This window comes from Natator depressus, chromosome 13, assembly GCF_965152275.1.
Source record: "Natator depressus isolate rNatDep1 chromosome 13, rNatDep2.hap1, whole genome shotgun sequence".
NCBI lineage: Eukaryota > Metazoa > Chordata > Testudines > Cheloniidae > Natator > Natator depressus.
Genome location: NC_134246.1, coordinates 19592030 through 19618166, shown reverse-complemented (window position 1 = coordinate 19618166; position 26137 = coordinate 19592030). Strand labels below are relative to the sequence as shown.

The 26137-nt window shown below is 43.5% G+C and overlaps 2 protein-coding genes across 4 annotated transcripts; one reads left to right on the top strand and one right to left on the bottom strand.

The window, feature by feature from the left end:
- The first annotated feature begins 1127 nt into the window (after positions 1-1127).
- On the top strand, positions 1128-13778 carry SERINC3 (serine incorporator 3). Its single transcript, XM_074970109.1, has 10 exons — positions 1128-1285; positions 4025-4186; positions 5138-5331; positions 6127-6206; positions 7036-7173; positions 7886-8055; positions 9362-9452; positions 10045-10222; positions 10933-11160; positions 12169-13778. Exons 1-10 carry the CDS (start codon positions 1247-1249, stop codon positions 12305-12307), a joined length of 1419 nt encoding a protein of 472 aa, XP_074826210.1. The 5' UTR covers positions 1128-1246; the 3' UTR covers positions 12308-13778.
- Positions 13779-14483: 705 nt separating this feature from the next.
- TTPAL (alpha tocopherol transfer protein like) lies at positions 14484-25876 on the bottom strand. 3 transcript variants are annotated; one of them, XM_074970110.1, is made up of 5 exons: positions 25792-25876; positions 23551-24004; positions 22633-22826; positions 19762-19872; positions 14484-18818 (listed from the first exon to the last, which is right to left on the bottom strand). In XM_074970110.1, the coding sequence occupies exons 2-5, from the start codon at positions 23987-23989 to the stop codon at positions 18543-18545; spliced, it is 1020 nt and encodes a 339-aa protein (XP_074826211.1). In that variant the 5' UTR covers positions 23990-24004; positions 25792-25876; the 3' UTR covers positions 14484-18542. The 3 variants fall into 3 exon arrangements, with proteins under 3 accessions (XP_074826211.1, XP_074826212.1, XP_074826213.1); XM_074970111.1 differs by lacking the exon at positions 25792-25876 and adding an exon at positions 24784-24957; XM_074970112.1 differs by lacking the exon at positions 14484-18818 and adding an exon at positions 18866-19306.
- Between the last annotated feature and the right edge of the window lie 261 nt (positions 25877-26137).

The following is a 26137-nucleotide window of genomic DNA, read 5'->3' as shown; positions in this document are numbered from 1 at the left end:
TACAGCAATATTCAAAAATCATTTTACTTTATTACCATGGTAAAACAGAGTGTGAACAGACAGACATGTATTTTAGGAGGCTACCTGGGTTTTTGTGGGGTCGTTTTCTTCTCTCTCCCCATCAGAACAGGCAAGAAAAACAGTGGCCACAACATGATGCCAGACATGGTTCATCTGGTTGCACAGACCGGTGTTCATTATTTGGTTTTGATTTATGGGTATTTCCAGCCATGCATAGTAAGTCCCAGGCAGCACCCCCTCACAGGACACCTTCATGAGCTTGCCCACTGGGGCCCCACCTCTCTATGGCAAAACATGACATTATGTCCACTTGCGACACGTCGCCAAAACAGGATGCAAGGAGGGGACATCATGGCTCACGGCAACACCCCGGTGCTGGCACGTTGACATCATGGTGGGACCATGCCCCTGTGCCGTCATGGCGCTGTGACATCACGCTGGCATGACTCCCCTCTTAGGGTTACCACCTGGCAGGTATTCGACCGGCCTGGATGGGGTTTTTTTATGAATTTGCCAGTTGCCGGTAAGGATTTGCATTATTATCACAATACACTGGGAGAGCGAATGTTCAAAGAGTCTGTGGCCAGCAAAAGATGCTGCCGTGGCCCCACTTCTGCCGTTTAAGAAAATGACCATATCGGTCTTGTCTCTGGTCTCTCTCCAGATACTCGCCGCGGCTGCTGGGGTTGGGTACAGTGGCCTTGTGGTGGGGCTGGCCGGCTTGCCTTGAGGGGAGGCTGAGGCCTGATGCCCCGGGAGGCGGTTGGCGGTTGCCATAGCAGTTGGTGGGAGGGGGAGAGGAGCCGCCAATGGCCCCGCCCACGGGGTGGAAGATATAGGGGACCTTGAACGGCCTCGGGCCTTTCCTGTCACCTTCCACCCAGCTGACTAAGTGCCCCCATAGGCTGGCTCGAACACGGGTACCACCCACTTGGTCTCTTCAGCCAATGACTGCCTCGCTGCGCAAAACGTCACCGATCACCGCTTTGGAGGCGGCCACCTCAGCCCACCCTCCAAGGGGCTCTCTGTCTTCTCATTGGCTGATCTGCCTCCTCCCCTCCCCTCTCCTAACGGATCGTTCTATGCGTCCAAACGTCGGGACGTGACCAATGAGCGCTAGGCTGCGGGGCGGGTGCACCGTGATGACGCAGGTGGCGTCGCTGCAGGGGGAGGAGAAGAAGAAATCGGAAGCGGCAAGGGAGCTGGAAGCAGCCGCTGCGTTACCATGGGGGCCGTGCTGGGGGTCTGTTCGCTGGCCAGCTGGGTGAGTGGCGGGGTGGCCTCCCCTGAAGGGCGCTGACGGTGGGGTGCGAGTTCCGTCCATCGCGGGAGCCCCGTGTGATCCGCGCAGAGGCAATGCTGCTCCTCCCTCCGCCCCACCACCGGGGGGATGGGGCTGTGAGGCCTGGTCGCCCGGGGGTGGGTGTTGTTACTGCCGTTAACGCTCGTCTCCAGGCCCGGAGGACCCCCCCCCCCCGCCGCCGCCCCGAGCTCTGGGTCCTAGTGTCGCTGGCTGCCAGCGGGGCTCTGCTGTGTCTGGCGCTGAGCCCTGTATCGCGGCTGTTCGGGGGGCGCCTTCAGGCAGTGGCCGAGTTTAGAGACCTTGTGCACGGCGCTGTACGGTCACATAGCGAGAGGCAGGCCCAGCCCCCAGGAGCTGCTAGGCTCGAGCTGGATAGGCAGGCGGTGGGGGGAAGGGTTGACATTGATAAGTGGTACTTGGTAAATGTCCCGAGGGACCCAGGGGATTTCTTGCTGTAGCTCAGGGGTTTCCTGCCTCATTTTGAATACTATAGACATTCTCTTTGTTTATTTGTGGGAAGTCCCTCCTCGTGTTTGTAACTTCAGGAAGCGTAACACAGGAAGTAATCATTGCGTCATCAACAACACACAAATTGCTCTGAGAACATAGCACAGGCTCATTTGGGTTATTGTAGGGCAAAGCCCACAAACCCGGGGTGGGGGGCGGCGAAGCTTTTAAAAAATGCTGGTTACTTAGTCTGTTATAACAAAGAATCTTAAACATCTAGTGACACCACTTATGTTGTCTTTTGTTGTTACTACTTTTATTTCATTAACCTTAAAACAATGAAAATGTATTTGCTACCTTCACTTTCTAGTTCTCTTGCATTAGTCCAGTGCTAAGATTGCAAATACTGCAATGGTATGTCTAAGTTTAAACAAGAACTGTTTTCCTATAAATTATTTAATTCAGTTTTTTATGTTGTTTGTGGGTGTAAATTACTGACAATGACCTTTGAAACACTTTTAAGATGTAGCTAAATAGTTGTAAAACTGTTGGTACTGTATATTCTATGTACTGCCATAAAACACTGGAACCGATTAGGTTGGGTTTTTTCCTAAGCTTGATGCTCTTGAAATCACTTTCTAAATAAGAAATTGAGAAACTTGTTTTAAATACTTGTTTCCATAATTGATAAATGCTGATAGCAGTAGAAAGAAACAAACACACTCAACCTTTCATAAATAACATCTCCTAAAGCTTCTCTGTAATCAAGAACTTCAAATCTGAGCGTGCACAATTCATGAGGAATAGAATTCCTGACAACAGCAAATCATTCATTGCTGCCCCAGTATAACTTTATGCACATTATGAATTATAGACATTTTTTTTCTAAAAAGGGGAGTGGTGTTGCTTGTGAACTCTGCCCCCTGTGTTTTTTCCTTCCTATTAGTGGGTTCCTACAGCCTGGTAGCCATTTGTAATAAGTAGAAAGCAAAATAAGTCTTGCATGTTCATGCTGAGAAGTGCAGAACTACTTGTTCTAATGTAATTACAGGGCTTGTGACTGTTAAGTGAGAATAATTAAACATGAAGCAGTTATGCCAACCGAACCAAAGTCAGGCCAATAAAGGTTGCTGGGAAAGTCCCTGAACGAGACAAGTAGAATGAAAAAATACTTGTTTAAGTTGCCCGGAGTGAGATAAGGGGAGACCTGCATTTTTGTACCAGATGTTCTGAGAACGGTTTGTTTAGATAAGGAGACACACTGTCTTCACTCCACGTTCCTGTTCTATGTCTGTTCTTAACTCCTCGTCTCCTGTCTGACAACCATACTGATAAAGTTTGGTGAGGCATTAGGACTTGCTAAAAGCTATATACAATAGGGGTATGCATAATAGAGAAAGAGAACTTTAACTAATGGGTGGGGTGGGCTGCTTAATGAATAATCTGTGATGCACGGAACTGTCTATGTAAAAAGAAAAGGAGTACTTGTGGCACCTTAGAGACTAACCAATTTATTTGAGCATAAGCTTTCGTGAGCTACAGCTCACTTCATCGGATGCAGCTGTAGCTCACAAAAGCTTATGCTCAAATAAATTGGTTAGTCTCTAAGGTGCCACAAGTACTCCTTTTCTTTTTGCGAATACAGACTAACACGGCTGTTACTCTGGAACTGTCTATAAAAACCTACTAGTTTTACCTAAGAGGCAGCTGGTTCTCCTTGGAGACGGGCACTCTCTATTGTTGTGTGCACTCCTCAATAAAGAGCTTGTGTTTGGACCTTGCTGGTGGTGTTTGTCTCTCTGCGGTCAGACAACGAACCGTGCCGTCTGGGGTTCGAGTCCTTGACATGACCATGCCATATTTCTTTAATCTTCTGATTTGTAAACTAAACTGTATTGTACATGCATAATTTTATGCCTTGGAGTACTGTTATAAAACTAAAAATATAATCACGTGTAAAAGGGAGTGCCATCACTTGAGCCACTGTTTAAATTAAGACGATAGAGCAATAAAGAATTTATTGTGGGGGAAAAATGCCATCAAGGTGAATCTTGCTGTCTAAACTGATCACTTTGGTCTCTAATTTTTGTGATAACTTCTGCAGGAAGTGAGTGACTGGGGCTATTAATTTTAATTTCCAGGGAAGCAGTATTTGGTTGAGTAGGGGACTGTGGTTAATGATGATGTTTAGCCCTTTTGAAAGTGAGATCTGTATAGAGAAATACCCTTACTGTTCCCATGTTGGTTCTCCAGATTCCATGTCTGTGCAGTGGTGCCTCATGTTTGCTGTGCCGATGTTGTCCAAACAGCAAGAATTCCACAGTGACACGTCTTATCTATGCCTTCCTCCTTCTTCTCAGTACGCTTGTTGCCTGTATCATGCTAGCACCAGGAATGGAAGAGCAGCTGAAAAAGGTGTGTATATATAAGACATTTGTGATCTTTTTGTAACAAAGCCATGACCTATGCTAGTAGCCCCAAGTTCTTATTATTCGCCGTGGACTACCTCACACACACGTGCCCAAATAAATTGGAGATGTTGAAAGGGGGGAAATTCTCAGAATAGAAGAAAAATAAACTGTGTTGTAAATCTTTGGATTGCTAGAGCGTCGCCCATGTGCACAATTGAAATGTAAACTAAGTAAATTGTTTTTTCTTTTAAATTCACATTGTCTTCAGCACAGCACTGCTCGGAGTGTCTGTCACTGTCCTGCAAATTCTCTCTGTAGAGCAGTTCATTCAGGTTTTACGTTGCTGGGGAAGAGATTTATGTTACACCACTAATTCAGATGCTCCTGCTGTGTTGATTTAAATCCTTGAATAGGAAGAAAGGGTGGTGGTTGGAGAAGAGGATTCCAAGACCTGGAGCAACAAAAATATTAACTGACCAGTGTGGCCTGAGTTCTGCCAAAAAGTCCAGTTGTCTGTTCAGAAGTGAGGTGCCACTGAGGCTGCCAGGCAGGAGTAGGCAAAGGAATATAATGGAGACTTGCCACAATATATATATGGAATGGTTTTCTGTTTGGCTCCTGGTTTGAAATATTGATTTCACGTTTGTGACACTTGGACATCTCAAGCCTAGAGAATGAGGATACCAAATTCACATCCTTGCTCTAAGCCTTACACCCTGATAATTTACCCAGAAGGAAAGTAGTTACTCTCTCTGTGTTGGTTATGCAGTGAAATGGGGAGGAAAAGGTGACACTAGGAACAAATCTGATCTCTGCCTGTGGACCAGATGCAAAGCCTTTTCTCACAATGGCTACCAGAGGGAAGCTAGCTGAGACCCTTGTGTTATTTGTGTATTCCACATATTTGTGACTGCGGTCTTAGAACTGCAAGTTACAAGTCCTCTTTTTTATCCAGGTGCCTGGATTTTGTGATGAGGGGCTTCATACCAAGCTACCACACATGAATGGCTTTGTCAACTGCGATGTGCTGGTTGGATACAGGGCAGTCTATCGAATCAGCTTTGCCATGGCAGTGTTCTTCTTCATTTTCTCTCTTCTTATGATACAAGTGAAAACGAGTAATGATCCGAGAGCCTCCGTGCACAATGGGTATGTAGGCATGGTATTGACTTGCCTGTTAACTTGCTTCATCTGTCTCTTACCAATTTCTTTCCCAGATAGTGACAGATTCCTTTGGTGTATTTGGATGAACAGCCTGGACTGAGTCCTTTAGTTCCTTTGCTGATTGCTAGAGAGCACTGCTTCCGAAAGTGTGTGGGGTAACCAAGATCCCTAGGACGCCTCCTACTTGCACTGCATTTCTAAAGTACTGATGATCAGACGTTGAAACATTATGCCTTGAAATCAGATAACTCACCTGTTCTGTCATTTTCCCAAACACTTATCATTCTCTGGAGTTTGGCATTCATTTAAAACTCCATCTTTATCTCCCTTTTTTAAAAAGAAGATGGCAGTGGAAAGGGAGACTCTTGACAAATATATTTTTAGGATACTTTAATTAAAAGAAACCTTTTAAAATAACTAACAGCCTTTGTTAAATGTCTTATTTAACATTCTCTCTCCAGGCTAAAGCACTGAACAGTGTTTTCACACTATTCAGTTGTGAAATGTTATAGGTATTATTTCATCACCAAGAACCCATTTGGGTGTATAAGTACCTTGTCTGAGCATGTGCAGGTTTCAAAAGACTACTCTTATTTGGCAGTCTCCTGTGTGAAAAGACCATCTCAGAGCATCCCCAAATAGACTGTATACAATTCTGTACTGTCATTATTAGACAATCATGTCTGTTAATCAGCCATATTTTGTTCACTTAAAACGGGGTTCGTTGTACAGATAGAGGACCAACACTGTCAAACATGTTTGTCTTTTTATTTTAAAAAGGTTCTGGTTCTTCAAAATAGCTGCCATAGTTGGTATCATGGTTGGAGCCTTTTACATTCCTGAAGGGCCTTTCACAAGAGGTAAAGTTAATATATAGTCGTGGAATCGCTTTTGAAAATACAAACTTTTTCACAAATTACCAGAGGTTATAGTTGGTGCATTCCAAGTTATGGTTATTGTAGAATACATACGGTGCAACCCTATTTCCCTGGAATGTTCTGGTAATTAGGGAAGTAACGAGGTAAGCAGTACATGTCCTGGGGCATAGCTGCAGTGTTTCAGATAAACGGGGCTGAGCTCCATATTTATAGTTAAATACCTTAATTATTTTAAGTGTTCGTATGACTGACAAAATTTTCATTTCTCTTCTGTCACTGTTGATATTAGCAGATGTCGGGAAAGACTTTGTTTGCCAAGGCATTTTAGGGATCTTCTGCAAAGACCTTTAAGAAGTTCTATTCTCTTCAGTCAGCTATGCTAAGGAAGTGTTTACCTATGACTAGTACTGTTTGCATCCATTTTGTAGGATTGTTGGGGAGTTAAATCACCTTTCATAAACTTCGATGATCACTTACGTACATGAAAATAGTGTCTTACATTAAATCTTGAATTCTTCTCTCTGAAAACACTCTGGGCCCAATCTTGCAAATACTTAGCACGTGCTTAATTTGAGTCACATTGAAGTAAGTGAAACTACTTGCATGCTCTAGAGCCAAGTACATGTGTAAGTATTTGCAGGATCGATGCCATAGAGTATTAGGGGACTGAATTTCCAGGCTGTATTTTCACTATTCCTCTTAAAAGCTGATAAGCCAGTTTATAGGTTAATCTGAGGCTAGTTTTTCTACCTAGTAAAATACAAATGATGAGAAATAACTCTAACTTAAATCCCTTTAATGTCTTTTCTAGCATGGTTTATTATTGGCATTCTTGGAGCCTTTTGCTTTATCCTCATCCAGCTGGTGCTGCTTGTGGACTTTGCTCACTCCTGGAACGAGTCCTGGGTTGAACGAATGGAGGAAGGAAATTCTAGGTGTTGGTATGTGGGTAGGTATCTAAATCGGAGAATGCAGAACCTAACTAGAAGAAACAAACCATGCGTACGTAGTGTAAGTACAAAAATAAGGTGTAGCCTCTTACAGCCCTGCCACTGTGTACATGCTGTACTCTGATCTGCATCCGACAGCTGAAGCTCCATAGGTATCTGAGGAGGTAGAAGCTGCAGTGTTGCTCCACTATAGCTCTATGTACACGTTGGTTCTAGTCACATTAATTAAAATGGGAAGTAGACCTGTCAGTCACTGCCCAGTTTGATGGTCATAAGAAATAAAATTTAAATGTTGTTGTGCCCAGCTACATAGAGAGGTATGGTCTGAATACAGGGCTACAGCCATTGACTCCCTTAATGTCCTCAGGCAAGTCAGCTCAGCTCTTTTTAGTCACCCTGTCTGTATAATGGTGATAATGTGGCTTGCACCTCATGCTTGTAGGCTGTTGATGTGATTTTTTTTTTTTTAATGGCTCCAGCAACAAAACCATAACAATTAGCAATTTAACTCTTTTAGCTGAGAACACTAACCTCTGTGGCTCCTTAGATTATAAATAACTTGAAAGAAGAGCACTATAAAGGCACCCAGTCTGTGTGGGGTAGAGAGAAAATCTTGCCTCTAAAATTCAGGGCTGATAAGTGTTCCAATGGGGAGCCCGCAGAAGTATTTGTTTCCACCCTGTGTTGAGTTAACTTGTCTTTCTTTTTCAGCTTTATTTTCTTGTACGAGCTTGACCTACATCTTGTCAATAATTTCTGTTGTGCTCTTCTATGTATTCTACACTAAACCTGATGGTTGTACCGAGAACAAGTTCTTCATCAGCTTTAATATGATCTTGTGCATTATTGTTTCCATCATTTCTATCCTTCCAAAAGTTCAGGTACTACATTTTCTATTTTTGGTTAAATCCTTTTGTACACAGATAGCAATATCTTTAAATCTCCTTTGAAGTATACATTTGCTGTTTTATAATACACATTCAGAAAAAATTGTCACAGGATGAGACCATGCTAATGATTGTGTGGGATAACTAGAAATAAGCAGAAAACTGAGCCTAATGCAATAGTTCCTGAACTGTGGACATTTAGAACATTTTACTGACCATCTGCAGAAAGCTGGCATGTCACATGATGCTGATTTCTAGCTGTCATTGTATTAGACACATCTGAAATACAATGCACCAAATTATTTCTTGGTGCACTTAGTGAAAGCAGTTGCTGTGGTTGCCTCAGAGATACTACAGCTATCATGGATCAGAGGGGAGGCATCCAAGAGTTGCTGGGTAAAACTTTCAGCATACCTAAATGACATCAATTGGATTTAGGTTCTTAAGTCATTAAGATGCTTTTGAAAACTTTCATGAGATATGGTGCGCTATGAAAATTTCTAAGAACCCTTGGCCTAGTTAGCAAACAATGAATGATGATAGATTAGTCTTCCTTTGCTCTGATTGTTTGTGTTGCTGTTGTAAGAAACCAAGTTGCCCTTTATGATAACTCTGCAACCCTTCTTATCTAATGCGGGTTTCCACATGGGTAAATTGAGGGTTGACTTTGGATGGTTGTATTTTGGGTGACTGTAACAGGGAGATACTTTGATGACCTGTTTTAGATGTCTGTTAAACACAAAATAGTTCTGCATCAGGTAGAATACACGTGCTTCACCTGGTTAAACACCCTTTGAAGAATACGGGGCATATCTGTTAAAGACAGGTCTTGGGTTCTAAAGCTGCTACTCCCCCCCCCCCACCCCCCCCCCAAAAAAATCTCTTTTGAGTCACCACCTCTGCTAATATGCCACAGAGGATTACTAGATGTTGCTCAGAAGTTATATGCTAGACTCTTATTTTGCAAACCTGCTACAGTTAGTCTTGTCAAGCAAGAGCTTCTGATCAAAGATGGTGTGCGCAGTGCATGTATTTGGGTCAAGAGGGATGAATGTGTGTCTCTGGCTTCCCACAGCCACCGCAGGCCTGGCATGGCGAACTTCGGCCAGTGGGAGCTGTGATCAGCTGAATCTTGCAGGTAAACCGGCCTGGCCCGCCAGCGGATTTCTCTGGCAGCCCACATGCCAAAGGTTGCCGATCCCTGTACTAGATGTTAGGCAAATCTGCAGCAATTAGGATTAAATGCAGATGTATCTGAAATGCCATTTTTGACTCTGGAGAGCATTTTGTCTTTAAACAGGAACATCAACCTCACTCTGGCCTCCTCCAGTCCTCTGTTATTAGTCTCTACACAATGTATCTCACTTGGTCAGCTATGTCTAATGAGCCTGGTAAGCATCTATCTGCCTTGGTAGTAAGGTATTCCATTTTTAAAACACAAACGTGTCAGTGGAGCTTACTGTTATCAGAAGCCATTGTGCTGGGATTGATGATCAAATGATGCATTTGAGAATCCCTGCAACGTGTGCTTACTCGGGTATAGAATTGCTACATAGGCAGGTGGTCCTATTCAGCTTCTCAGTGGCTTTCTTTTGTGTGGTGCATATTGCAGCAATCTAGTCTGGAGGTCCCGAAGACCTGGTTGATAAGGTCTGGACTGAAGTTAATTCTCTAGTCCAGGCTTATCTGTTGTATTATGTGAAATCCTTCCTAGTGAAACACAGAACTAAATATTTTGAGAATCAAGCAGTGTGGGGATGGGCATGTGGGAAGGATGGTATCTGTGCAAAGATCTAAGAAAGGGCTTGATTGGAGTACACTAATCTAGTCAAGTGCATGTGGGAAGACTTCCTGCCACTGATGCTACTAGGGAATCCAAGAGCAATTGGAAGTCCAACAGGAACTCTAGACTACAAACCTGGCTGACAGAAGATGACAGGGATGAGTTTTACTAAACTTTTTTTTTCTGTAAACCTCTTTCAGATAGAAGCTGCAACCCAAGTTTGTTGAACATCATCACACAGATAACTGCACCCACAATAACTCCAGCTAATGCAACTGTTGTACCTGCTACTCAGGCTCCACCAAAGTCCTTGCAGTGGTGGGATGCACAGAGTATTGTTGGACTTGGTATCTTTGTTCTTTGTCTCCTGTATTCTAGGTAAGATCTGAGTCACTCAAAGCAGAAACAGCACTTGCCTTCCTTTTGTGAAAACTGGGTGCATTTATGAATGAAATCTACCTGCCTTGCACACAAGGCTCTGTCTAGCTTGATGTGGGCAAATAAAAATATGGAAGACTAGTAAAACTGTGAGGAGGGTAGAGGCTTCACCAGCCCTGTTCTTAATTAGTTGAAGTCTTAAGCTAAAATAGGCCATAATAGCATGAAGTGGGGAGGGGGATGTTACTTAAGTCAGAGGTAAATAGTAGGAGAGGAGTTTCTGAACTGACCTCCAATCACAATAAACACATTGGGGTAAGGTGTTTGCTTGGACTGGAAGTTCAGAAGTAGCACACTGCTTCCATTGATAGCAACTGGAATCATTTAGTCTTGAGTTTCCAGCTCTAGCAGGGGCTAGGAGTTAACTTGCTGGTGTGATGCTGCCACCTGCAGTGATATCCAGAGCAGTGTCAGGTGCCTCTGGAGAGGGATATGTTCCTATTCCAGAGATTTGGGTCTCCGATATGTAACATGAATGGAAATGGATCTCCTAAGGAGCGTTCCTTGTTTACCCTTTTGGAAAAATGTCAGTCAATTGCAACACATTTTGGGGGATATAAAAGATTTGACTAGTTATAGTCACTAGTGAAACCCACCCCTGTGTTCTCTAGGGTGGATTTTTAACTTTTGTTTTTTGGGTCACTTTGCAGCATCCGCTCTTCCAGTAATAGCCAGGTGAACAAGCTGACTTTGTCTGGGAGTGACAGTGCCATGCTGGATGACCCTGTGGGAATGGATGGTGGATCTGTGGAAGATGGAGAAGTTCGTCGGGTCATGGACAATGAGAAAGGGGCAGTTCAGTACAGCTACGCTTTCTTTCACTTCATGTTGCTCCTTGCCTCTCTCTACATCATGATGACACTCACTAACTGGTACAGGTAGGAACAAAATGGGTTTAACTTTTTAAACATAAAATATATTTACGAAGGTAGGTGAAAGGTGCACCTGCTACCTCAACTCTGGGTGGCTGATCTGACTATCTGTGCAGCTTTAATTCCAGCTGGGAGAGGAATTCTTATGCCCCATTCCCCTTGATATTCAGTGAGTTCACTGGTAGCTTAGGGATTGGAAGTCTGAAGGCTACTCCTAAATCTGGGATATCTGTGGTTTCAGATCTTTCCTTCATGATAGTTGCATCAAAGTTGTGGTGACTAGCTTTTTTTTATTGAGGCATTGACAGAAGGGGGCGGGGCGGCCTGCATAAAGGATTGTCCAAATTTGCAAGGACAAAAGATACCAGACTGACTAGATTTTTCTTCAGATTCCTGTGGTTGTGTATCTTTCCTCCTGTTGGCATAATGAGTTAGTCAGGGACTCTGTCCTTCGAAAAGTTTGGTTTTGCCCAGCTTGAGATTGAGAAGACAAACAGGAAAAGGAATGTTGGTAGCTACAGACATGGAAGCCACTTATGTGCTGAGGGTTCCCCCAGAGCTATTGAGACTGTCCATCTTGAGGCTGTGCCCCCACCACCTACTTACTGCCTTTTTCTTGTGATTGGCTGACCTACTACATGGGGTGGCTTTGCATTTTCTCATTTAGTGCTGCTGTGAGTGCTGTCTTAAACAAGGAAAGAGTATATGGAAGAACAGCTGCCTGTAATTAAAGAACGGAAGTTGGTTCATAACTGGCTGTGGGGCCAATTGTAAGAATGGTGATGCATAAACATACATAGGCTGGGATGTACTTAGACTGGCAGGTGGCAGGACACCTCTAAAGTTCTGAAAGGAGGGATTTTGCAGTTTAGGGTCTTCACTTATAAGACAAGGAGCCTTTTTGGAAATGATGGTGGAATGTTCCAAACATGCTGCACCTTCAGTTCAGTAAAAGTGCAGAGACGGTGGCAAGAGGAGGCTTGTCGTTAACAACTCTCTTTTCCATTGTTACAGCCCTGATGCAGACTTCAAAACCGTGACAAGCAAGTGGCCAGCTGTGTGGGTGAAGATCTCCTCAAGCTGGGTCTGCCTCCTTCTCTATGTCTGGACCCTAGTGGCTCCTCTTGTCATTACCAATCGGGACTTCACTTAAATGATTGTGCTTGTCTGAGATTATGAAAATGCCTGAAGTTCCTCTGCTGAAAGCCAAAACGTCATGTATTGCTTCAGTTATTTCTTGAAACTAAGGCAAATGCATCTTTTCATGTTCCATGCAGGTGGATAGAAACTGCTGGATTGTGTAATGCTTGATGCTGTATCTCAACTACATTAATTTTGATACTATTTTATTTTGACCTATACGTGAGGTTAGCTGTTAGTGCATTTTTGAAATCTATCACCACAACTGTAGTAGTGTTACAGCACAGAAGAAAAACACAATATTGAAGAGAACAATTAAACACACAGTAATATAAAAGAAGCTGCGTTTTTAGCATAATGCACTAAATGCTTCAGTATGTGGAAGTGTAAGCCATGCTGCATAAGCTTCTACATTCCATTGCAAAAGGTTGTCTAAAAGAGCACCCTCCTGTTTGTGGGCAGAAACTTACACATTCCCTCCAAGACCAATATCTTGAAGATGTGTAGCTGTTAACTGTAATTCCTGTTCCCAGAATAATACTTTTAGGTTTTATGGAAACTATGCTTTGATTTAGTATATTTGCCAAATATTTTAACTTTGATTTAACTCTAAACTCAGATACTTCTGTTTCAAATTTAAAATTATGCTGGAAATTTTTTTATTAATTCTCAATTTGTGCTTGTCTGAGTTAATACACATTGTCAATGTTTGCACTATAAATGCATTTGATTAAAATATAGATTAACTGTTCAAAGCATCTTTCAAACTCTGTTCCAGGTAGGTGCAGGGACTGGTGCAGCAAGTTCATAATCTCCCATGATATTTTGAATTAACTTCAGCAGCTGTATTAGCCTACCATATGACTTAAAGGAAAGTTATGTGGCTCAAGTGGTGTGTCATATGACTTAATCTATGCTCTGATTAAACATGGTGATTACACCTTCATTCCAGTCCTCCAATGCTGAATCATATATTGGATGGTGAGTCTGTGATGAGCACACTTACAAAACACATAGCAAAGTGGACTTATCTTTTTACTGCAGACTATTACAATTAGACCACTAACACTAGTTATTTTACCAGAAGGAGGTAGGTATCCAAGCTTACGTCTTCAATTTTTAGCTTTGTATGTGCACTAGGATGCAGTAAAATGTTGGGTTTCAGAGTAGCAGCCGTGTTAGTCTGTATTTGCGAATACAGACTAACACAGCTGCTACTCTGAAACCTGTCATTATGCAAGGCACTGAAGGAAGTGAGCTGTAGTTCACGAAAGCTTATGTCCAAATAAATTTTAGTCTCTAAGGTGCCACAAATACTCCTTTTTCTTTTTAGTAAAATGTTGGTGACAATTCACGCCTAAGAGCATGTTTAAGTTTCTCAGCCATAGCAGGAAGTGGACATGCTAAGGAGTTGTAATTTGGCCAATAAGTGTGTTTTATAACAAAGGACACGATACACAACTGTATGCTGGTAAGGAAGGAGAGTGGAAAGATGGAAAAGCTAGACAAGAGGCAAAGCCTACCCACTATCTTCTATCCTACAGCCAACCCTAAAGTACAATTAGCAGTCAGATAACCTTTTAATTTATAGATATTAGGACTCCCTTTTTATTTAATGTAGTTGTCGATACTAGGCAACAGATGTTCATTTCATATTCTATCCTGGATGCTGACTGCATGGTGTACAGCACACTAGCCTACTTGAGTTTTTACCAGTTACCAAATGCTGTCTACTGTTAGATTTATCTCCTATTACGGGTACTTTAACTATGTTTAGTTAATTAGTTGGAATAGACATGTCTTCTTGCATCTCAGCAGATTCAGGTCACATCTTACTTTCACCTATGAAGATTCTCAGACTGTTTGTTTAAAATGGCCAAATGGCATTTCAGTTGAGCTAACTAAGCCAACTTTAACATTCAAGTTGATAGCACTTCTTGTTTTTGTTCAAACTTCAACCATCTTGCTGGAAGCATTAGCCTCATGTCTATATATTTGATGAATCAAGAGTTCAGTTTGCCTGAGTAGGAGTGAAGCAGCTCATGCTCAGTTTAGTACAACTTAATTACAAATGCAAGAGGGAAATAAGTTTAAAGTTGCATCTTTAGGAGTGATTCCATGACATCTAACCTAACTTGGAAAAAGGGTATTGTACATGTACACTTAAAATGAACTAGATTGTTATGATAGAATTGTTTAATACCCAGTCATGCATAATAAAAGTACATACATTGACCACTCCATTTTATAAAATGCAATATAAAAATAAACATTTTATCAAAATAACAGATGTATATTAAACCTAACAACCTTAAGTCCACTTAAACCAAAAAGCAAAATCATTTGAACAATCTTGTATATTACTAAACTTGTGCCAAAACACCCTCATTCCCTGAAAAAGACCTCTGTATGTATAACACCTATTTACCCTCATATAAATTCAAGTATTTTATTTACAGTATGCAATTAACCTTTGTCCTACTTCCCATGAGACAGTCAAGGTTGCTCAAGGCAGTTTGAGTACCTTTCTCTCAGTTAATGCCTAGCCAGAATTGTTACTTCTAACATTGTCCTCACTCAGCTAGCTTCACATGGAACTGATTTTTAGAAAAAAGTTTAGTTGAAACAGCCAGATAATTCTAATACCGAAAGGGATTTTTTGAGTTAACTCCATTGCTCTTCCTTCCCTTCTACTTTAAAGATAAGTCACTAGAAGTGTGGGCTTGTTGTCAACTACACTACCTATTTAGCTTCATAATTCCATCAGCCTCTGAGACACAAGGGCTGCCTGTCATTAAAGGGCTTGACAGGTCAACTTTTCTACATTTTTTTTTTTTAAATAATATTTTGGTACCCAAAGCACTAACAGCGTCTAGATGTTAAGCTTAGTTCCTTTTGTGAGAGTCCACACTTTCTCTGGGAAGACAAGCAAAGCATCTGCCCCCATGAGGGAATTAGGAAGTTACAGCTGATAGTAATGGATAATGTACTGGCTTTGTTTACATATGCTGTATTACTGATGACAGAGCTATCATGAATTTAAAAGCTAGATTCCAAAGAGTCTAACAACTCCAAAACAAAAGTTCTGAGAGGGAAAACTTAAGTCTCCATCTACAAGTAAGATGACCAAAGCTATTTTGTTTAAGGATAAAGTACTACAAACTGTCAATTTGTCTTCCAAAGAAGACCTTGGTTTGAGGCTACAAATGAAATCTAGTTTGGTTGCCATAGTTTAAGGCATGCCAGAGTGAAAAAGCACTGAAAAAATCAGGTATTGCCCTGGTTGCTGGAGACTTTCCCCCCTACAAATCCTTTTTAAGGAGGAAGTTAAGTTTTCTAACATGGAGCTTTCCCTCTTCACTAGTTGAGAGCAGCTCCTCTTAGGCTATGTCTGCACCCTGGTGGCATGCAGGGCAGAGGTAGCTACATGTCACAGTGAAAAGCAGGCAGCATCCACACTGGTGTGTAGCTACACATGCCAAGGAAAGGCTCTGGGGCAGGAGAGGCTCTGGTGGCTCCTCAGTGCCAGAACTTTTCACTGCTTTGGGGAAAGACTCTAGCAGCAGGACACTATGCTGCTAAAAATAGCAGTGAGTGGGGAGGCACTATGTGGGCAAGTAGGATACATATGCACCAGCTTTAGGCATGGCTTTCCTCTACTCACCTAAGGAGTACTTTATCATCTGTGCTGCTTTTTATACTAGTGCTAGGGAGAAATGCAGTGTGTGTATGCTACATGCCACCAAAAGGGGCATGCAGTGTAGATGTAGTCTTAAGAGGGGAAACCACCCAACCATGAAAGAGGAAGAATAAAGCCTGCCATGCACCCACTTCAAAGACAAATGCTGCATCCTGGAGTGTTTTGTTTTTTTTAATTTTTCATGGTGGACAGAGGGAAATTAATAGTCAGCATTCACTCAAACCATCCAAGACACCCCAACACATTTCTGGCAGTTAATTTAGTTAGATTGCTTAAAACCATAATTGTCAACCTAAGCTATGCCACATTCTGCTTATTTTGCTAGGTGGAAGAAGAGCTGGATTTATCTCCACAATAACGGCAAGCAACGTGAAGGTTAAGCACTGCACAGTAGATCTGAGAGGAAAGTTTTGCTCAAATGAAGGGACACTAGCCAGCCTTGCATTTCTGCCAGGTCTGCACAAAAGTTGGGGGCTGACTGATTGTTAATGACAGGAATGATATTTCTCACCTGAAATGCTTTCCCCCATGAAAATTAAGACTAGTATAGAAAGGGGCAGGGGCTGTCATGCATTGATGTTAGAGGCAGGCTCCCATTATCTTTCATACCTAAAAAGGGGAAGGAAAGAAGAAAGCTATATTCTCTCTCTCTCAGTAGACTCTTGCCAGCATCCTACACAACAGTAAAAGTGTTCTGTTAAAGTCTTTCTGTTCAAGTGACAGGATATGAACTTCTTGTCCCCACTGGAGCTATGAACTGCTAATTGGAAAAAGCTTTATACTTTTTAGTCCTTTCAAAACCCAATCCCATGCTTCTATTGCTTGAATAAAAGAGCTAGCATTTTACCAAGTCAGGGAGCTGTGATTTCCCTAATCTATTCCTTCCCAAACTCTTTTTGGCAACAAAGTTATGCTATGGTGTAATCTAGGAAGAGACATTCAAACAAGCACAGTTTGGCACTCAGAGAAAAGGATGGTCCAACTCCTTGAGACCATACCTTTCATATTTACAGTAAGATAACCGGTCCCTGTTTCCCACTCGGCCCTCAGTAAAAAGATTTACCTTCCCTATCCCCCCAAAGAAATTCCAGCCATTTAAAAAGTGCTATAAAGATGAGGTGTTTGGTTATAATCAGTGTTCTTGTCCACTGACAAACCCTTTTAAATAACGCGGTGTGCTTTCCTGGCTGTAATGAGGTTTCACCTTTGCACTATTTATATAGTGCATGACGTGCAAAGATAATGTGCTCAGAGTTCATTTAAAATTCAATACCATGACACAGAATGAACTTGGGGAATAGCCTACACAGATGCAGAACGTGTTAACCTCATTTGACATTAGAACTAAGGATCTGAAGTACTGGAACACATAACCTAAGCTTAAGCCCTACAGAACTGACCAAAGTCTACACTTTACAAAAGAAGCTGCCATCCAAAGACAAGGGGATGACAAATAGCAACAGTGTTACTTAAATCAGGACAAACATGAACAGAGAACAACTGCAATACAACAAATCTGAACATTCTTTAAAAATATCTGTCTGCATTTGGTTTACGAAGACTCAGATTCAAAAATTCTATCCAAAGTAATGTAGCTCAAGAACTACCGTGCTTTCTCTTACTTAATATTGCCTTCTATAGATGCTACCTGCTACAAAATCTTTCCACATAGATTCTATTTAAGTTACTTGGGAAGTTGAAAAGTAAGGCAGGGCATCAAAGCGATCAGCTGAAGGAAAGAGCAACTGATTATATCTGAGTGAATGACCTCACTTCTTCTCAGGTTGTCTATATTGTTGTAAATATTCAAAGTTGCATCTTATTGGAAAAAAGCTATGCAATACATGATCTGAAAGGCTCGATTTTCTGGAAGTGGAATTTGTGTCTGATTACACTATGCTTTGAAATAACTAGTCACAATGTTTACAAAATTACGGTAACTTTCTCCTTTCAAATCCAAAGGGCAAATCTGTTAGGAATTCTACACACACAGAGTGTGCAAAATATCAGGGAGAAGCTCCAGTACACATTCTGATATTCCTGGAACATACTAGTACACAGACAGGACCAGGTAATTAGGTCCAGGACTGTGACTTGGACATTTCTGACAATCTCCACTGACAGAGCTTCACTTTGCAGGGTGCAGTGATGATGCTGTTTTCTGATGATTGCCAAACTAGCAAGTCTTTTCTGCCTTTTACCCTGAGACACACACTTATGAGATTCACTCTAATGAGATATTTTTTCTCTCACTACTATTAAGAGGAATTTTCTAGACCGCATCTTTCACACTGAGATTAACAATCCTTAACACTTGAGGTGGCTTGGGAATTGTGTGACCTGCCTAGATTCCAAAGAGAACTCTGCCTTGCCCCCCCATCTCACCCACTTTAACTTGCTTTGGTTCCACAGCGTAAAATGCCTCTACTCACAAACTGGAGGTTTGGGGTAAGGAGAGTTCATAACCCCACTGTGTTCTTACTCCTTTCAGAACAGGACAGGGCATCTAGACTGACTGTGCAAGGAAAAACTTCCTTTAACTGACTTGTTAATAACAGTAGTAGAGTTGAGGTTTCATGCCTCGCAGAGGCTCTTCACTCTGCTTCTCCTCAGCATCCCCACTCATTACAGCTTCAGATGGTGAGCTGTCACCTGGAAGAACCAGCTGAGAGAAGTCATGCAAAAAATCCTCTTCCGAGGCGAGCAGCAACTCATTCCAGGCAGCGACGTCCAGCTTCCCTGATGTGCCACCATATTCTTCAGGAAGGATCCTTTGTGGAAGGTTTTGATGAAGAGAATTCAAATCAGAGCCATGAAGAAAAAACTAAGGAAGAAAATCCCAAAATATATTTTATTAAAGTATCAGACACCTTTTCAGCTTGTAATTAAGCATTTTAAAACTCCAGCGAGACCAGCACATGACAAGTAGGGAGAGTCTATTTTGCTCTTTAAATAATTCTAAGGGGGCATATTTCAACTGGCTCTGCACGCACAATTGCAAGCAACATCATTTTCTTTTTGCAAAGGACAGTGCACAACGTTGTGCATGCAAGAGCAGAAGCCAGTTCAATACCTTTTTGAAAGTCTCGCCTTATAGGCGATCCAGCTAGTAAATCTTAATCACAGTAACTACGTTTCCAGTTCAGTTTGAGTCTAAACTCATTCACAAGGACTGGGAGTGCAGAGAAGGCAGCGCTCAGCCTTGTGGAGAGAGGCATCCTCTTCTGCATGTGAAAGAGAAGAATCAACGAACTGCAGGGGGAACTGCATCCAACCTGTTTAGCTGATGAGAAAGTTACAACAACACAGGACCTTTGAGAAAGGAAGGGGAAGAATAAAGAGGAGTGAGAGAAAGGACAACTCAGAAGATTTCCTCCAACAAACATAACATTAATGCATAGGATGCTGTTGGCTCAATAATCCCAACTCCAGAGGAAAGTTACTATACTGATTACATAATATAGGTCCTAAAAATGTGCATTTAACCAGGTAAAATGCCAAGTTGTATTTATCAAAGAAAGCCAATCACTTCTGTCATTCTTCTGAGAAATCCTACTGACCAGTCTCCCTAACCCTCAGCATGTTCAAAGTGATACAGTTATGACAGAGCCAGACAAAAGCCAGGAAGCAAAGGATGATATAGTCACAGGCAGATTGAGTAAAGGACACTGCCATTTCCAACTTTTATCTGTTTCAATATTCATTACATTTCATGTCCAGCAAAGAGCCTGTCATTAACTCCAATATTAAAAGGCACAATCACTTACCCGGTTTGCTATCTTTTCCTTCAGAAAAGGCTTGATGATGGCAAAAATTCCTTTGAATATGCGAGGCTCATTTATAATATTGACGGCTTTGATTCGAATGGGAAAACCATCCTGGGGGAGGAGGAGATTTTTACAGCGGTTTAGAAACACTGGACAGCTTTTTCTATTTAACCTTCCTGACACTGACTGCCCACACAACCCAATTGCTCCCAAGATTCTATTTGCAGTTCAAATGTAAATTGATGCAGTGAAGTAGAGTATATGGGTGCAAGAATCAGACAAAAACCAGAGTGTCTGGCACTTTCATAGAGCCTGACAGCACTCTTGGATCAGGAGATGTACCGCCAATAGTACATTTCATTTACTATGTCTCTACTTTTGCCCCAGCCTTCTTTTGAAAAAATATGTTTTTAATTAAGGCAGGAGCAGCTCCTATATAAAAATTACGCAAAATGAATGACCCTGGATTCTGAGGGTCGGATTCCCTGTACTACTGGGGAATCAAAAGCACTGACTGGCCAGAAAGAAGCCCATGTTTTAAACAAAGCATTTTAAATGATTAAAGGTCAGAGCCCATGTTATTTGGGAAAACTTTCATGTATTTGCACAGAAGGAGAAAACCTATTGCTACTATTCAACTGGAAATCTGACCAGTTGGTCAAATTGACTGCAAAAGATAAAGGGGCCCTACACTGGTGGACACCACATCAGCACATGGAGCAGAGGGAAGTTAGAAGGCTGTCTCAGCTGCCAGTGGAACACAGGGCTCTGCAGTATAAATTGCAATTAAAAAATAAGGTTAGTCATGGTGCTTTCACTGGGAGGCTTTCAGTAGGAAGAATCACTAAAGGGAAAAGGTGTTTTTAAGGATTATGGTCTCATCATTGAGTTACTGACGCTTCCCTCTTCCAATAACCAACTCTGGCCGTACAGAGAACGCATTCATTGCTTGGACTGAAGAGTGGACACTTGCACTGCACAAATGTTTTCCCTCTGTAAAATGTTTAATGAAGCTGGGGGCTCTTGGCAGCGAGAGATTGATAACTCTTGCAAAAGCAAGGTAGTGTGGTCAGAATCTGGGCAAGCTTCTTTGCATGCGTCAACCAAGTTACCCCAAATCTAGCTAGCAAAAACTCCGATTATTCTAGCCCTGGGGTCATCTCCTCTCACCACAGGCTTTCAAGTGTGCCAAACAGCATCTGCTATAAAATAAGAACTAGTGCACTCATCTCACATGTGACTTACACCATATTTCAACTGGGGTCTTCAATGGCAAGTATTAGTCCCTCACCCAAACTTCTGTATAATTATTTTATTATATCTGTATTTATCAATTGAAATTTATCACCCATTTTACTTGTGTAAGTTAATTGTGGATTCAGACAGAACTTTGCAAAACAATCATGTTCAGATTGTGGAACTTCTGTAAGAATGGTGAGAAGTATTAGCCAGTGTGCAATTAAGTGTCTATTCTTGTCTCCACGGAACTCTCCCCATTCTCCCTGCAGGGATCCAGCAAAAAAGCATGCACAGCTCAGACTAGACTAAAGCTCACGGGAAGAAGAAAAAGTCATTCAAGAGGAGCTGGCCCACAGTTACATTACCATGCTCCCCTCTAGACCAGAGGTGAGCAAACTACGGCCCGTGGGCCACATCCGGCCTGCGGGACCGTCCTGCCTGGCCTGGGAGGCTAGCCCCCTCCCCCGCAGCCTCAGCTCGCCATGCTGCCAGCGCAATGCTCTAGGTGGTGGGGCTGTGAGATCTTGCTACGCACCGCAGCTGCAGAGCCGCAGCCTGACCTGGTGCTCTGTGCTGCACGGTGGCGTGGATGGCTCCAGCCGGGCGGCATGGCTGCCTGTCCTAGTGCTCTGGGCCGTGCGGCTGTAACACTGCCAGCCACCAGTGCTCCAGGCAGCGTGGTAAGGTGTGTGTGTGTGGGGGGGGGGGGGATAGAGGGCAGGGGAGTTCGGAGCGGGGATCAGGTGGCGGGGGTGTGGATAGGGGTTGGGGCAGTCAGAGGGCAGGGAACAGGGGGGTTGAATGGGGGCAGGGGTCCTGGGAGGGGGGCAGTCAGGAAGGAGGGAGGGGTTGGATGAGGCGGCAGGGGGCAGTGGGGGCAGGGGTTCCAGGGGCGGTAAGGGAGAAGGGGTGGTTGGATGGGGCAGGGGTCCTAACTGGCCCTCCATACAATTTCGGAAACCCGATGTGGCCCTCAGGCCAAAAAGTTTGTCCGCCCCTGCTCTAGACTACAGAAAATGCTACAACTAAAATTATGTTCCTCTCCTGCCACTCAGACAAAGTAACCTGTGTCTGCTTTGCACTTCCTTCTATGCTGCCCCCCTAGGCTTGGAGCAGCCTCTCTCTTCTCAACCTCTTTCCTCTTAGAAATCTTTCCTCAAAACACAACTTTCAGGGAAGACTTTCAAAAGTCAACTCTGCAAAATTCCTGCAGCACCACTTGAAATTTGCGCAATCACCCAAGGCTCAGTGTGTGAATGGTTCTATGTCCCATCTAGATTGGAAGCTCCTTTAGCAAAGACCATTTGTACAGCAGAGCATATTATCAACACTCAAAGATCAGCAGGGGGGTCTCTTCTTCCTAGTCTTACTTCATGTATCCTCTCCCTACCAGATGGCAAGCGGGCTCAACAACTCAAACTTCAAGTTCTCAAAGTAGCAGCAGACTTGGGAGGCCCGGAGTATAAAGTCAGACCCATTAGCAGCCAGCATCAACCAGTTAAGAGCTGGCAGAAGGCAGAAACGCATTTTTAAAAGCATTCAGGTAAAAGCCAACATATGAATATTTTTGTTAGCATTAGCAGAACTCTAGACATAGAAGCAGTAGTTTACAGTGCACGAGGCAGGTCTTACCTGAAGAATTCCAATCACTTTTTTGGCTACAAAAGGACCAAAATGAGATGCCTTAGATAAACTGACTCCGTTGTAGTCTGCAAGGATTACAATTCCATTCACTTGGGTCTCTTCAGACTGAATGAGTTTTTCTAATGTTAAGTATATGGCACGAATGTTCTCAGTAATTGGATAATTACTTGGTGTCCATCTGTCTAAGGTTACAAAACGTATGGTTATTTGGAAAGTAAATATAAAATGACTATATATATATGCCAAAAAATGATGATCTATTTTCCAGAACTCCAAAGTTATTCTTTAACACCCACACTCCTAGTTCACAGTAACATTTCTCAAGCAAGATGCCATATTTACTTCAAGGAGCAAAGGCCGTGGTCTTAAGAACCCCCTACTTTCCCCAGCACAGATTACTAGAAGAGAAATCATTTCATCTCAGAAAGAAAGCAGGTAGACGGGAAAGCAACGTATGAAAACAGTTTACAGCAAACCTGGCAGCACTGAAAGCAGATTTGGGATGTCAGAGGCTCTTTGCCCCACCTTGAACCCCCAGCTTGTTGTCGAAGAGGCTTATTATAAACGTGCATCTAGAAGACAGCAGACTTATTGCTATCTCAGACTGATTGCACATTCATATTTTTCTCAAATCATCAGGCAACCACATTAACCCACTTTGTATTTTTGGTTTTAGTCAACTGCAGCTATTGCTAAAATAGGAAAAAAGTGATCTAAATTGGGCAAACAACAGACATTAATCCTTTCACAAGTAACTTTTCAGATTTCAAAAGGAAGCAATACCATGTAATCTGCAAGAGTCACCAGTGTCTGCAAGGGAGCAAGAAACAGACTTTGGCACAGTCAGAGATACCTCAAAGACACAAAGAATCTTGTTCCAACCAGGGAATTCAGGCATTACAATACCTGGACGAATGCAGACAACGTGGCGTCCCTCAGTGTCCAAGTGAGGCAGCACAGTGACAAAGCCAGATGCTAGGACAGCCTTAATTGCAGATGGTTTCAAGTTATTGAAGACCTCAGGCCAGCTCCTCCTGCAGCTGTGATAGTTCACCAGAAGCTGTAGCGCTCGGTCATAATCAAATTTCCTGGCTCTAAGGAACCTTAGCAAGAAAGCATCGTCCAGACACGTGCCCAGAGTAGGGTAATCCTTACACACCATGTCTCGGAGGGCTTGCACATCACGAAGCCTCCATTCAGGTTTCTCCTGCAGCTCTTCACGAGCCTTGGCAATAAGATCAGGAGACAGTGAGCACACATACCTTGGCCGATCTGGCAGGAACTCATTATCCGATGGAGACCCCACGGATGGGCTTGTTCGGGTACAATCACTGTCTCCTGACATTAGTTAGCAGGAAGTCTGTCCAAAACAACACACACAACAAATAATCCCCATACTATCAGTCATAATGCTTACTATTTACATAATATGTATTATCCATAATAAACAGGTGGGAAAATTATGGCACAGAGAGGCTAAGTGGCTCAATCACAGGCACAATGGGAATTGGTATTAGAGCCAGAATTAGCGTTCAGGAGTTCCTGTGTCCCTGTCCTAGAATCAGACTACTAGACCATGTCATTGTTTTATGCCCCAAAACGGTATAAAATAATATTAGAAGAAGCTTTTGCACCTAAGTCAGTTGATGATGACAGAGCTATGGAGCTGTGCCACCAATAAACTGTGAACAGTAAATCAAAGAGAAATAAGGTTGTATTAGCATTTCATTTACTTTCAGTTTTTATTTGGATATAAATTGTCCTGATTGGGATTTTTAGGGTCTCTTACACCAACAGATCTGTATCAATACAGCTGACTGAAGTTTTCTAAGTCTCTGCATAAGGCATTGGTCAAGTCACAATCACTACCCTAAGAAACTCTTGACTATCGGCTTGCAGCAGGAAGTTTTCATTGAGATCCCCTACAAAGTGGTGTGTAACTGCCAATGAGCATTTATGACATTTATGTCATTTTGGCAATTAGATACTTTATAGTCAGATGTGTAGCATTCCAGAAGTACCTGTCTTAATTATACTGGAATGTACTGCAGTGCATAGACTGGAGAAGTGTAGTGGATACAGAAACAAATTCTTATTGCAACAGTTCCTCAAATATATAGTAGATTAAAGAGCAGATACCTTCAAACTGGAAATATGAATTATGTTGCAGAGTCCTTTATTGCCTAAACACGAGAACGGCCATACTGGGTCAGACCAAAGGTTCATCTAGCCCAGTATTCTGTCTTCCAACAGTGGCCAATGCCAGGTGCCCCAGAGGGAATGAACAGAACAGGTCATCATCAAGCGATCCATTCCCTGTTGCTCATTCCCAGCTTCTGGCAAACAGGGGTTAGGGACATATGGTGAGGGGACAAGGGAGAGGGGAAGAGAATAAAGGATGAAATACTATATTTGAGTTATTTCTTGGAGCTTGATTTGGGACTGGCACTAGGAAAAAATAGGATTAAATTTGTGGCTACTGTGATTCCCATTCACCTGCACAGAGCCCTTCTGAAAGAGGTGTTGGGGGGGGGGAAGGCTGTGCCTTCCCCTAGAGTACTGAGTAGGGATCATCTGTATAAACATCGCACGGGATCAACTCCCTGATGCAACGGCATAAACTGATCCTTTCATCTTCTACAGCAGATCCTAGGGCCTCGGTGCGAGGGAGCAGGATGGGCGTTTGGGTTATTTCCTGGGACGTGTCTCCTCTCGTCACACCCCAGGGAGGCTAAGTAGTAGTCTGGATACCAGCAGCAAGGGCTAAGCATCACCCCCATCTGTTCGCAGCCGGGGCTGTCAGCCCTTTAGGCACCACAGCTGGCGCCCATGCGCGATTGGGAGGGGGCCGATTTCCCTGAACACCTGCCCCCGGGCAGGGGACCCTGCTCAGTCGGGCACAGGGGCCAGGTCCCGGCCACTGCGCCAGGGGCAAGACTGGCAGCCTCCCAGGCCGTGTATCAATGTCACAGACCCTCCCCCCCCGCGGCAGCACCGAGCCCCCCAATCCGGGGGGGGGGGCGCCCCCGGCCCCTCCACGCGCTCGGTCCCACGGCAAGAGAGGCCGCCCCTCCCCCACTGTCTCTCTCCTCACGCCGGCCCGCCACGCCCCATCGCCCGGGCCCGGGCCTTCCCCAGGCAAATTACCGGAGCGCCGGCTCCGAGCAGAACGAACCGTTCCGGGGGATCAGACCCCGTGACCCCGGAACCACAGCGCCCACTGCCCGCCGGAAGTGACGCAAAGGCGGCGGCAGAGCTCACGCGCTGAACGCCAGGGCTCCGGCGGGTGGAGGGGGCGCATTAATTCCCCCGCTCCCCAGTACCTTTCGTGGGGGTCAGGGTGTGTGTCCCCCCCCGCCGTTGTGGTACCTTCCGGGGGGGGTGAGGATCTGCTCCCCCCCGTGTTGTAGGGCCTTCTGGGGGTGCGGGGTGCCCGGATGGGCCGTTACCCCTCAACACGTTGTGGTACCTTCCAGGGGAGTGAGGCGGTCCC